The sequence below is a fragment of the Protopterus annectens genome, chromosome 11.part0, assembly GCF_019279795.1.
Source record: "Protopterus annectens isolate FY-2018-M chromosome 11.part0, PAN1.0, whole genome shotgun sequence".
NCBI lineage: Eukaryota > Metazoa > Chordata > Ceratodontiformes > Protopteridae > Protopterus > Protopterus annectens.
Window position 1 is genome coordinate 329,893,482 of NC_056745.1, and position 14,415 is coordinate 329,907,896.

General features: G+C 38.9%; 1 protein-coding gene across 1 annotated transcript in view; it reads right to left on the reverse strand.

Moving 5' to 3' along the window:
* WASHC4 (WASH complex subunit 4) overlaps positions 1-14,415 on the reverse strand; it is a 1,952,913-nt gene that overhangs the window by 912,196 nt on the left and 1,026,302 nt on the right. The window contains exon 21 of the mRNA XM_044087827.1: positions 4,201-4,347. Coding sequence (XP_043943762.1) covers positions 4,201-4,347 — 147 coding nt within the window. The remainder of the gene's footprint in view (positions 1-4,200; positions 4,348-14,415) is intronic.

Here is a 14,415-nt window from a genome sequence, read left to right on the forward strand (position 1 = left end):
ATACTTCTACTCATCTCTGCTAAAAATGCCATAATAAACAAAACTTCTCTCTCCACCATACATCATTGTGGTGGAATTCACCCCACACAGATTCCATTCAAAACCCAAACCATAAATTACACCCTAAAAGTTTAAAAACAGTCAGTCTAAACAATAGAGGCATATGCAACAAAATCACAGATTTTCATGCCTGGATGACCCAAACACAACCCAGACATCCTAGCCACAAGTGAGACATGGCTAAAGCCTGAAATAAAAGATGCAGAAATACTACTCGCTGGTTATATTATTATTCAGCTCGATAGAACACACAGACAGCAGGTGGAATAGCTTTAATCTTTCTAAATATGCTTACAGTAACTCCCTATACAGGCACAATCCCAACTTTTGGAAAAGCAGAAATTCTAATCTCACTCCTCAAACTTAATAAAGCCAATAGTATATGCATTGCTGTGTTACATATCCCCCTATGTGAGAACATTCCAATACCTGAAAACATGCTATCCTAGATAACAGACACAATAAAACATGAAATTATCCTCCTGGGAGATGTACACGTTGACTGGCAGTCTATCTGCAAATTCAGCGATCAACAGCATGAACCTCTTTGGATTCACTCAACTTATTAATACACCAACACATGGTAAAAATAACTCCCAATAATCTGTCCTGGATTGGATACCAACTCATCTAATTTTACCTCCTCAGGTACTTTACCTGATACATTAAGTGATCACCTACCAGTTTACACCCACAGGAGTATTACACAGGTAACGAACATAAGCTCAAAACTACCCGTAATCTCTTCAAATTTTCCAAGGAATCTTTCATTAAATCTCTGAAGACACATAACTGGTCCATTCTAAAAATAATCCCTTTAAATGATGCAGTTGAATACTTCAAGGCAGCATCTCTAAGTATTCTTAACACATTAGACCCACAGCATATGACAAGAATTAAAAACAGCCATACCCTATAGCTGACCGACCAATACAAACTCCTTAAGAAAGATCAAGACAAAACATGGATTAACTGTCAAAAGAATACAAATTACAAAAACTGGTAACTATTCAGACAGTTACGAAACCAAGGCAAGAAACAAGTTAATAGTGATAAAGTCTTATTATACTCAGCTACAAGACAGCCATAAAAACAACCCTAAAAAATTCGGGTCCTCCTTTTTCTCTCTCAACCTAGTTACAAAAAAGAATCCCAGCCCACAACCAGGCATTCTCCCCTCTTCCAACAGCTACCTATATTTCAATACATACTTCATAGAATGCATAGCCAACCTAACCTCAAACTCACCTGACACACCCCTTTCCACACAGCCAACTTCGCCTACCATAGACCCTACCACATTTCCTTCATAAAACTCACCTATCTGCAACCTCTCCAATACACATGCAGACAACTCCACCCACTTAACCTTTAGACCAGTTTCGATAACTCTCATAAAAAAGCTATGTAAACTAAAACCTCCCTAGCCAATAACCTTCACCCAGAACATCTAAATCTAGCTGCAGATGCAATAGCATACCTAATCAGCATTTTATTAATAGAGCAATAACAGAAACCTGTGTCCCTAACTTGCGAAAATGACACACACTACCTCATTACATACAGGAGTTAATTCCACCATTTCAAATTTCTGTCCCGTAGCCATCCTCTCTCCCCATTCTAAAATCCTTGAAAGATTATCTACCAACAATTTCTCTACAATCTCTTAAAAAATAAGCTAATCACCAATACAAACATAGATTTTAGCCAGACCACAACAGCTCTACTGCATTATCATTTACAGACACTGTCAATAAGGCTCACAACTCTAATACACTTTTATCTACAGTATTTCTAGATCTATCAAAAGCCTTTGAAATGGCCTCTCACAGTAAACTCCTCAATCAACTCTCCACCCTGGGTCTAGCATCTCAATATATTCACTGGTTCTCTAATTACCTTGCTAACAGGCAACAAGCTGTAAAACTGCAAGGATCCATCTCCACATATCTTTCCACTTCCACTGGTGACCCACGAGGTTCCATCCTTGGCCCTCTGCTGTTCAATATTTTTAAAAATAAGCTACATTCATCTTCTTCTGAAGGCAGCTTGATTCAATATGCAGATAACTCTACCATCATCTATCGTCAAACACTAACTCACCTCCAAGAAATCACTCAACAAGCTGTCATCTCCATTGAAACCTGGCTTACAATGGCACAACTCCTACTCAACCCCCCCCAAAAAAACAAACTCCTCCTCTTTACCCCAATACTCACACTCCTAATAAAACATCTTTCAAAATCTTTTCAGCAAATGGCACTGAAATCCAGCTGTGCCATTGTAAGCCAGGTTTCAATAGAGATGACAGCTTGTTGATGATTTCTTGGAGGTGAGTTGGTGTTTGCAGAGCAGATGATGGTACCAAACTATTAGGAGTCATAATAGATGATGATCTTAAATATGACCTCCACATCCAAAGCAATATCATGAAAACCCACCAGAAACTAGGCACACTATACAGAAACAATCATTTTCTGAGCACACCCACAAAAATTACTCTAGCCAAAACCTACCTTTTGCCCTCCCTACTACATGGAGCACCAATTCTAACTAATGTACAGTCCTCCATAAAAACAAACTTGAAAGCTGGCAGAACAAAACTGCCAAGTTTGTTACCAATTCATCCTCCTTTACCCACCACTGTAAAGCTCTGCGTACTCTTATTTGGCTGGAACTCCCCCACCAACTCTCCTACAATCAACTTATAACAGTACTTAAAAATCACATATAAACCATTAGCCTGCCAAGCCCTTACCCCTTCCATTAACATGCACTTTTCAAAAAGAACACTTAGATTGGAAGACAAACAACTTCTCACCATAAGTAAATCAAATAAATCCCCTGGACAAAGCCTATACTCATACTCAGAAGCAAAAAAATGGAACCCCTTAACTCTGACGACCAGAACTATTTCTAACCTACCCACCTTTAAATGATTCCTAAAAGAATATCTTACAAAATCCTGGACCTGCTCCTGCGCCAATCCTGGCTGAATTTACTCACGATATTTCACTCACCCCTTTCAACCTAGATAACATTTCACTACCCTCTACAGCATCCTACTCCACTCTTTTTTTTTTTGTTTTCCCTACTACCTAACCTTATTTAATTCATCTCTGCAGACCTTTCCTCTACTAGTTTCCTTTCTGCTCACCCAAGCTACCCAAAGACACCCTATCCTGCACTCTTCTTGTAATCTTCTTCTGTCCATCCTTCTTTCTATGACCATAATACGAACACCTCTCTCATACTAAGACATCAATCAATTTCACTGTCTTTAATCATGCAATATCTGATATTTCATTAAATATCTTATTAGAACTGTCTCGGGTGTCATTTACCACATAGTAATCTATGTAACAAATAATATAACTATTGAACTTTTCCTCACATATTCTCTTCAACTCGTTATTTTCTTTGTACTCTGCTATAAAACACGTGCTATGTTTTTCTCATTACAACATTCTTTCACATGATACTTTGTGATTGAAAATATCTGTACTTGCTGTTTTTGTCATGTAACATGATACTCTTCTTCTTCTTTCAGCTTTTCCCGGTTACGGATTGCCACAGCGGATCATCTGTCTGCTCATGATTGGCAGTGGAGTTTTACAGTGTCGAGTTGCCAGCCTTCCACAGAAGGCACATACATGCGCACACTCACACCTAGGGCCAATTTAGAGTGTCCAATCCACCTACTGCATGTCTTTGGGATGTGGGAGGAAACCGGAGCACCTGGAGGAAACCCACATGACCACAGGGAAGACATGCAAACTCCGCACAGAAGGCACCCCCGCCAAGAATCGAACCGGAGAACCTCTTGCTGTGAGGCGGCAATGCTAACCACCGTGGCCACCCATGTAACATGATACTCTGTGATTGAAAATATCTGTAATTGTTGTTTTTGTCATATAACATGATACTTTGTGATTGAAAATATCTGTACTTGCTGTTTTTGTCATGTAACATGATACTTTGTGATTGAAAATATCTGTACTTGATTTTTGAAATATTGTGCTTGTGGAGCCTTTCTCCCTGGGCCTCCAATGAAAATGGGTACTTTCTGGCACAGTCGGACTTTCCAGGTAAACAAATGTCAAGTAAATATAAGAAATTAAAACAAAATATTGGGCTTACCATCTGGGTTCCAACGCTTAGGGCTAGGGACACAATGAGCCTTCTCTCTTTGGTGCTGGGACCATTAAGTGCATTTTCAGCCATGACCAGGGCAGACAAAACATCTAGGCGCTGCTCACTGTACTTCTTGTCAGAAATCACTCGTTTCTTTATTTCAGTCAAGCAATGAAAAAGAAAAAACATATTAAAAATGTAAGATAATTAATGTTGTTGAACTTAACCCACTTTAGAAAAAGTTAATTTAGTTTTGCAAAGTAATAAGAACCCCTCAGCTCATTTTGACACATTTCTTTTTTTTTCCATTACTTACATTCCACTGCAAAAAAAAATAAAATAAATAAGTGACTGAGACAACTAGTCATAGTAAGAGAACTGTTGCCAGTGAGGAATGTAACAGGGTCTTTTTTAACATGATATTCCACTTTAAAGTCTGTCACATGCAGTTGTATCAAAGAAACAGAATTTGTTGGCAAATAAAGTCCCATATGGCTGCCCATTATTCAATCTAATGAATAACTTGCAAGTCCTTTTTTTAACTAATACTAGAATACCTGCATTTAGCTACAAAATGCTGTATCATACACATTCCTGAATTTCACCACTGCACTTGAATCCGCAATTATCATAGAGGACGTTCCAGCATTTACAGACCTCTTTGTAGAGAAACATAAGCAATTCACCTCTCAAACAGTGGTGGACCCTTCACTTTGATGAGCAGCTTGAAGGGTATACAATTAAGCTCCCATTCCTTGTCATCACCAGTAATTAGAATACAATAGTCATATAAAAGGAACACAGGCACACTTTCTGTGCAGCTGTTCCTTATCCAATCCCTTTAATCTGCCTTTATATATAATTTCTGGCATATGCACTTCACCAATTCTGTGGCTTCTCTCTGCATACTGTTTGCATAGGTAACTCCTATCTATATAACCAAGCAAAATTTAACTTTTGTACTTGAACTCTACATAAAGGAAAATTAATTTTTTTCTACTGGCAGTATCTGTCCTTTTTCTCCAGGCATTCCTTACTGCCATCTTCACCAGCTCACATTCAGGTGTAATACTTACACCAAGGTCAGTTTTAAATTCTACATTTTACCTTCCAATGGAAAGCATTTTTTTACAAATATAAACTCTTGGCACTGGACTAAAGAAGCCATACACCTATTCTAACCCTGAAAACTCTCTTCTCATCTTAGCCAACTTGACTCCGGTAAGGGACTCTGATGCAAATCTTTGTACAAAACTGGAGACAGACCTACATCGCCTTTCACGTCATTTGCACAGATACCAAAAATGATCTGTCAAGAACTAATAAAACAATTCCTTTTGTTCACAGTTTACAAATATTTCTACATCCTAATGTCAGGATAATATGACTCCTTGACATCTCCAAGGAAGCCCTCTAAGATCAGCAATCAAGAAAATGAACGACCTGCATAGGACTGTCTGTGTCAAATGCCATGCTAAAGACAAGGCAGATATAAACACTGTCCCTCCTGCGCATACGGCTAAATTGAATGGTTTAAACCACCACCAAATAAATAAAAAAATAAACAGCTGCACAACACAGTAATTCCAAATGGAAAATCAAAGCTTTATTGAGCTATAAGAATAAAAAAAATGTTCTCTCTGCATTTTGCCTTCTAAAGGACAAAGCAACAAGTTACACCCTTTACATTAAAAGAAATTTTAGACAGATTCCCTATAACTTTACAGAAGTTAAATTCAGAAATTATCTTACAAACAGTCAGGGGAGAGCTTCATGAACAAAATGAACAAAAAAAAAAAAACAGAAAAATAATGAAAAAGGAATGGTAAGAGGATCTCTTGCAACTGACAAACAATTACTAGATGAGATCTAAGAGCAGAAATGTTGAAGTTGCTTGATAGTGAAAATAATTTTTCAAAGCTGTATGAAAGGGTTAGCACAATCCTTCAAATTGGTCATTTAGATTGGCGGATTGAGGTAGTGGTCCTCATTGCCAAAAGGGGTCAGAAGACTGTGCTGCAACTGTACAGGGATCACACTCTTCAGCCTTCATGGAAATGTGTATATAGCAGGGTGAGGGAAAGGATGATTTCCAACATTCCAGCATTTGATTCAGAAAGAACAATGCAGATTCCATCCAGGCCATGAAACACAGGATCAACTCTCTGTCCTTGCACAGCTACAGGAAATGACATGGGAGTTCACCAGTACTGTCTAAATGTATTTCCTGGCCTCTAAAAGGCATACGAAGATGTACCCCAGAATACCTTGCTAGAAATGCTACTACATTAAGGGGCTCTAACGCCACTATTGCAAGTGATCTTTTATTTTAGGAATGACATTTGTGCTAATCAAGTCAAATAAGTTCAAAGCTGGCATAGAGCTCTGAAAAGTGTGCATTTTGTCTCTTCTGTTTACGACTGTCATGAGCAGGATATCAGGCACAGCCAAAGCCTAGACAGAATCTAGTCTGGGAATGTAAAGGCAGCATGTATATGTTGAAAACAAATCTATTACCACCTGTAACATGATGTTCTACAACAATACAACAACAGCTATGAATGAAATATTGTGCTGTGATGTAATTTATACAGATTTAACTTTTGACAGGGTGATACACAAAACACTGATCAATAAATTAGTACAACTAGGTACTGATGTACTATTGATAAGATGGATAGCTGCATGGCTTACAAATAGGACATGGTAGGTGGTATACAGCAACTGGACAGGTGAAATCCTTGGTTACAGTCAGGGTGTCCCACAGGGCTCTGTCCTAGCCCCTTACTTGTTTGTCACACAGGAACTGTACCGAAGAAAGGTGTTATACATGTCCCAGTCTCTCACAATCTACTGATTTTTTTGAAGCAAACTCAACACAGGAATCCACAAGCTTTAAGCCAGGACAGGAAGAGGAAGAAAATTCCAATCTAACAAATACATCACTAGTAGTGAATATTTTGGGTTATCAGCTAACACCTGCAGAGATGGCAGTCTTAGAGATAGGACTAACATTTATTCCCTCCCTGAAATTGGATTTAAGTGAATTTATGATTGATTTAAAATGCTTTGGACAGAATGTCACTTTGAAAAGCATTTATGGGAATACTACAACTAACGTAAAAGCTATCAAAAAACCTAACACCTTTGTCCCCCTCAACCATCTGACTATTGAGCTTTTTACACGCATGTGTGGCAATGAGGTGGAAAAATTGAGGCAAAGTATATGCACCAAACATTATCATAACATTACTAGTGATGAAAGGTGGGCTATATTCAGCTTACACCAGAACAATGATACCATGCTTAAACCTGCAGACAAAGGAGGTGCCATCGTTGCACTTCAAGCTGATTGGTACAGGCAGAGAAGGCTAGAGATGTTAAGCGACAAGAAAACATATTCTGAGGTTACCCTATGACCCTCAAAATCCTTATACAGAAGGCCAAAAATCAGTTAAATGATATCTCAACAGAAGGCTTATTTGATATTGAACAATTCAACTTCTTTGACACTTCACATTCCACTGTTCCTTCTATAAGTGGTCTTCCCAAAATTCATAAGGACCTTCAGAATCCTCCTTTATGCCTTATAGTCTCAGGACAAGGTTGAATCACCGAGACTATCTCTATTTGTTGAAAAAGAACTGAAATCAGTGTTAGCTAAAACAGCCACTGTCTTAGGAGACGCATGATTTTTTAACCAAGTTACACACAGCCATGGATTCAGTAACGAAACCTTCTAATCTTTTATTAACTACTTTGGATGTCACCAGCCTCTTTACATCTATCCCGAATGATCATGGGATTGAGACCATAAGGGAGGTTCTAACACGGGACACCATTGGGCTAAATGCCAATATGTTATGTATGTTGTTGGAAATGATTCTGGAATAATCTTTTTGTTTATGGCCATCTTATCTTTTGGCAACGTTGGGGGGTAGCCATGGGCACCTCCTGTACTAACAGCTACTCTAATCCTGTCCTAGCAGAATGGGAAATGGTCTATGTACTTAGCTCCACTAATCCTTGGCATCGACATGTGGTCTTTTATGGTCGATATGTGGATGACCTCTTCCTGTTATGGGATGGTGAGGAAGAACAATCCGCCTCATTTCTTGATTATTTAGACCACACTATTACATTTTTGAGATTTACAGGACAATGTTCTCATTCATCTATCAACTTCTTGTATGTTAATATTACCTTAAGAGCAGGAAGTTTGATAGATACAGCCCTACACAGAAAAGATACGTGGAAAAAACATTATCTCCACAAACGTAGCATGCATCCTAGACATATCACCAGGAATATCATGCGTAATGAAATAACATGAATCAAGAGGTGGTGCACTCAAGAAGCAGTTGTCAAGAAAGAAATACAGGATCTGCAGAAACAGTTGCAGCTACGGGGCTATGCTGAAAGAGATACTCGTCCTGCTTTGAATAATTTGATTGAGAGAAGAAGTCAGAATGAAATCCCAGTTGATACTGCTATGACCGGAGTAAAGTGTACTGACCGTAGCACCAATAAATTGAGATTGATGGTTACATATAGCACTGACAATGTACAGGTTAAAGATGTTATACAGTAATACTGGCCTATTCTCACCCAAGATCCCAAATTATGGGAAATTGTGGGAGATGAACCTTATTTTGGATACAAGAATAGAAAGAACATCAAAAGGCTTCTATGAAACAAGGATGGCTTTCCCAAACCACACATGTCTGGACCTAGAGGAACTTTCCGATGTGGAAATTGCTTGGCTTGTGGCAACAGATAGCAGCAATTCTTTTCGGCATCCTAACTCTGGTTGTGAATATACTTTTAAACACAAAGTCACTTGCAGCACCTCAAATGTGGTTAATCTAGCAACCTGCACGCTATGCTCCACTTTTTATGTTGGCAAACCCAACCAAGTGTTTAAGAATAGAGTTTTAAGACATCTGAGAGATATACGTGATGGGGACATACATAATGCGCTAGCCCTACATGTAAAATATTTCCCAACACACTCTTTTGTCTTTAAAGTTATTAAACGGATTTATGTGGGAATGAAGTAAAGAAATGTTTTCAACAGAACTGAAATAAGTGAAGTTAAATGGATCATCAATTTATGGGTGGACTGCCCTCCCGATTTAAATGCAGTAATTCCCCTGAAGCCTGTATTGAAGGCAAAGAGACCACTGATTGGCTAGTTTGGGGTTGTGCCCCCTTTTCAAGCACATGATTGGTGCTTTTATTATGAATGGAAGAAAGAGAGTTTTCCCTTTACCATATTCTCATTGGTTGTAAGACTTTTTTAAATGAAAGAGGGAGTCCCTGCCTAATCACGATCTGAGGAAGGTTTACCGAAAGTGCTTATCATTTTACTAGATACAAAGGGACTTTATTCTACCAGGTTTTGCTTTTATGTCTCTAAGATAGACTGTTTTTATGAAACTATGATTAAAGCATTTTGATTTTATTTTTACGATATACTGAACGGTGTAAGTTTTTTAAGTGAAAAAGCAACATTTCAGCCGTGGTGGTGTTGCCTGATATCTTCTACTTATTTTCTCCCTTTTGCTTGCAACACTGTTAGCAGTGGGAGGTATTTCTTTTCTCCCAATTGGTTAATGATAGTTATAGAACTATAGGTTGTATAAAAAAAGGTTCTCTATCAGAAGAGCGAACGCTGAAAATAGCGAATGCTCTTCTGTCGAACTGTAAAGTTCGAAAGCTGAGAATGTCAAAGTCACGTAACACTGATTTTTTTCCCAGGGGGAAAAAAATTTCTGGGCCATTCTCGGGACTTTGCTGTTTCCTCCACTGTGGTGCGATTTCGGAGTTGGTATATTTAAGTTGGGGTGTGTGCACTTTATTTTGTTTGTGTATGTGTGTGTGTGTGTGTGTGTGTGTGTGTATATATATATATATATATATATATATATATATATATATATATATATATATAAAATATATATACATATTTTTTTTTTGGATGAGCAAATTTTTTTCCCTGGGAAAAAATTTGCTGATCCGCGACTTTTACATTTTTGGCTTTCGAACTTTATAGTTCGACAGAATAGAGCTCGCTGTTCTTTTTTTTTTCCATAATAAATTTTTATTGATATATATTTTCAAAATACAATAAAATCACACACATGATTCACTACTATTACAATCAAAACTATATACAATATCTACATGAAATGCTTCCATATAAAAATTGTCATTATTCCAAAAAAGAAGACACCAGGGAAAAAAAACAAAGCCAAAACATTTGTAGAAGTACTTTGCGTCCATACATATCATACATATTTTCAAAACATTGTTTCCTCCACATATACATCCAAACTTTAATAGATTCCTAATAACAGTATTATAATGTTAAAAACAGTTTCCCATATTTTCAGGTTATTAATATTTTTCTTATTTTGCTTCAGGAGTAATTTATGTGCTAATATATGCTTTATAGCCACAAGCTTGAAATTATCCCATGATGTCTTATCTGGTTCTAACCAATTTGTAGCTATATATAACTTCATCAGCAAAAAAATATTCATACATATTATAGTTTGTGACCTAGAGAGCTCTCTTGGAGGAACATGTAGAATCATAAATTCCCATGATAATGTTGAACTTTGATAACCCATCTTTTGTAGTTGTGTTCTAAGAGAGTTCCAAAGTTTATATATACACTTGCAGCTCCAAAACATATGAAGAAGATCCGCCATTTGATTTGTGCAATATGGACAAGTTGGAGAATTCCTAGGATTAAATTTATGTAACCTAAGACGAGTATAATAAGCATTATTCCAAATCATCAACTGCGTATACATCAACTTTTGAAAAGAGACCGATTTTATTGTTAAATCAATTGCTTTTAATACCTGATTATCTGCTATTGTCATTTTGTTTACCCAATACCCTGACAACAGATTTTTATCCTGGAATTTTAAATCTTTAATTAATTTATTTGTTATTGTTATAAATTTGACCTCCTGTTGGAGAGCCTGCCACAATTCAGAGCATTTATCCACAATTCCAACTACCGGTTTAAAGTTTTCAAAATGACTCAGAGCAAGTTCTCTGATTTGTCTCATGACAACCATATAACTCTTAGGAAGATTCAATTCCTGCCTAACTTGCGAAGCCAATAAATTAAATTTATTAAAAACATCAATCAGAGTCAAATTAACTATTAATGGGAATTTACTAAGATCAATCAACTGATTATTTAGTTTAAAATTGGGATTCCTATGGAAAGGCTGAAAAAACATCATATATTGCAACAAGTCTACTGATTGGAATAAATTTTGCAAAGATGACACACATGTTTTTAAGTGGTCCATAATCCCATACTTTATCAAACTACTTTTATCCAAAAAGGGTAAAGCTTTAGGATTTATGTCCCGATCTAGAATATGCTTGTAATTCAAGACCACCCAAGTTGGTATCCACTTTGTATTAATTACCTCATAGTTAGCAATTCTTAAACACCTGTTGGTGTTCACAATTAAATAGTATACTTCAAAATTCGGTAACTCAAGTCCTCCTCTACTCTTCGGGGTCATTAATTTCTCATACAATATTCTAGTTTTCTTTGGCTCCCAAATAAATTTAGCTAGATCTTTATGAATTTGTTTAAAAACTGTCTTTGTAATTGATACTTGAGCAGACCTAAAGATATATAACATTCGTGGTAATATATTCATTTTCACTATTGATACTTTTGCCGATACCGGTAGTCTTAAATTCCTCCATCTGCCACAATCAGCTACTATTAGTTCCCATACTCATTTAATATTATTACTATAAAAGTCCTTATTATCCGTTGAGAAGCTAATACCCAAATATTTGATATTTTCTTTACATGATATCTTCCTCAACAGGGACATTAATGAAAAAGGTTTAGGGGTTCTTAACGGGAAATTAGAAGTTATGTACTCACCATAACGTTCCATCTGAGTAGGTGTATTCATTTGTCTGCAACCTGTGGGTTATGGATCCGATATCGGATCCGAACCGGCATGGTTTACCAGCTATGGATCCAAGCTCTCAGCTCCTCCCCTCACCCATAATGCCCTGCTCTACCCTCATGACCTCAGATCGAGTTTGCCAACAGCAAGAACACCCTGAAAAGGGCAACACACCATATGCAGGAAACTGAAAGGCCAGGGGGATAGGAGGGCGGGATGGTTGCAGACAAATGAATACACCTACTCAGATGGAACGTTATGGTGAGTACATAACTTTTAAATCTGAAGTAGGAGATTCATTTGTCTGCAACCTGTGGGACAGAGTCCCCAGCTACCTGAATCTTGGGCGGCCATCATGGAAGGATATTTGAGCACCATGAGCCAAAGGATGCTCTACCCCTAGATGCAAGATCCAACTTGTAGTGGGAAGTAAAAGTATGAGATGAAGCCCACGTGGCTGCTGCACAAATATCATCTAGAGGAATCCTAGCCTTAAAGGCTGCCGAGGTAGAGACTGACCGGGTTGAATGGGCGTGTACACCCTCCGGTGCGGGCCTTCCTGAAGCTTGATAAGCCAATAAGATACATTGTGAAATCCAGCGAGACAGAGAGACTTTAGAAATTGGCTTGCCCAAATTAAATTTAGCAAAGGAAATGAACAACTGGTCGGATTGCCTATGACCAGCCGTTCTGTTTAGATAAAATCTAAGTTGCCTGTGAACATCTAAGGAGTGAAGCTTGTATTCACCTTTGTTTTCATATTTAGGAAAGAAAACAGGGAGGTTAATGGATTGATTAATGTTTGCTTCAGAAGCTACTTTAGGAAGAAAGGACGGGTTGGTCCTGAGGTAAATACGGTCCGGATGAAAGACCAAGTAAGGAGGTTTAGCTGATAATGCTTGGAGCTCTGAAACTCTCTTGGCCGATGTAATGGCTACTAAGAAGGCAGTCTTGAATGACAAGAATTTTAGATCTACAGTAGCCGCTGGTTCGAAGGGGGGGGCGGTCAAGGCCTGGAGAACTAAGGAAAGGTCCCAGGGAGGAACCGCTTGTTTTACAGGGGGCCTGAGAAGGAAAGTACCTTTAAGAAAAATTTTACACAACTTGGCTGACATGAGTGGACTGGAGTCATGACCAATGTGATAATGTGAAATTGCCGCAAGTTGTACTTTGACTGTGGAACTGCTGGCACCATCGTTAAACAGAGTGGTTAAGAAATCAAGCACTAAAGGGAGAGGAACTGTGAAGGGGTTCAGGCCTTGCCACTCCGCCCACAAAGAAAACCGTTTCCACTTGCTACGATAGACTTTCCTAGTGGACGGTTTATGAGCTGCCACCAGGATTGCCTTAACAGGGGACGAAATACCGGGAGTCCTGATCAAGAGTGGAACTGGAGCAGCCAAGCGGTTAGCTTCAGGTTGTCCAGGTTTGGAGGAGATAGGCAGGATGGATGAGATATGAGATCCGGAATGGGATCTAGAATCCAAGGGGGATTCACCGAGTGAGACCTTAGGAAGGGGAACCAGATCTGTCGAGGCCAAAATGGAGCAATGAGAATCATTCTGCAACCCACCCGAGAGGCTTTCTGAAGAACTTGGAGCATCAGAGGCAAGGGTGGATAAGCATACAGAAGACCGGGAGGCCAAGCATGCACCAGAGCGTCTCTTGGGGAACCTCCTGGAGGAGGTATCAGAGCGAAAAAACTGTCGCACTTGGTGTTTGAGGGAGAGGCAAAAAGATCGCATGAAGGAGTTCCCCACCGTGCAAATATGCGTTCCGCTACTTGAGAGTTGAGAGACCACTCGTAAGGGGTCAGAATGGTACGACTGAGCTTGTCCGCCAGGATGTTGGACCGACCCGGAATGTGCGTTGCTAATAGAAAGCGGTTGGTGGAGATTGCCCATTCCCAAACTCTCATGGCTTCTCGACAAAGAGGGTAAGACCTCGTTCCTCCTTGCTTGTTGATATACCAGACAACCGACATGTTGTCTGATTGAATCGCAATTGTTCCCAAGGGAAGAAAGTCCTGAAGTGCTAGCAACGCTAAGAGCACTGCTCTCATCTCTAGAACGTTGATATGCAGTAAGGTCTCTGAATCGTCCCACGTGCCTTGGACGGTCCGGCCCGCAAAATGCCCTCCCCCCACCTGAGGCGGGAGGCGTCCGTGGTCACCGTGGTAAGAGGGGGAGAAGCGCATAATGGGCGGCCTCCATGGAGATCTGGGGAGTGAAGCCACCACAGGAGGGACCGCTTGCAAGCC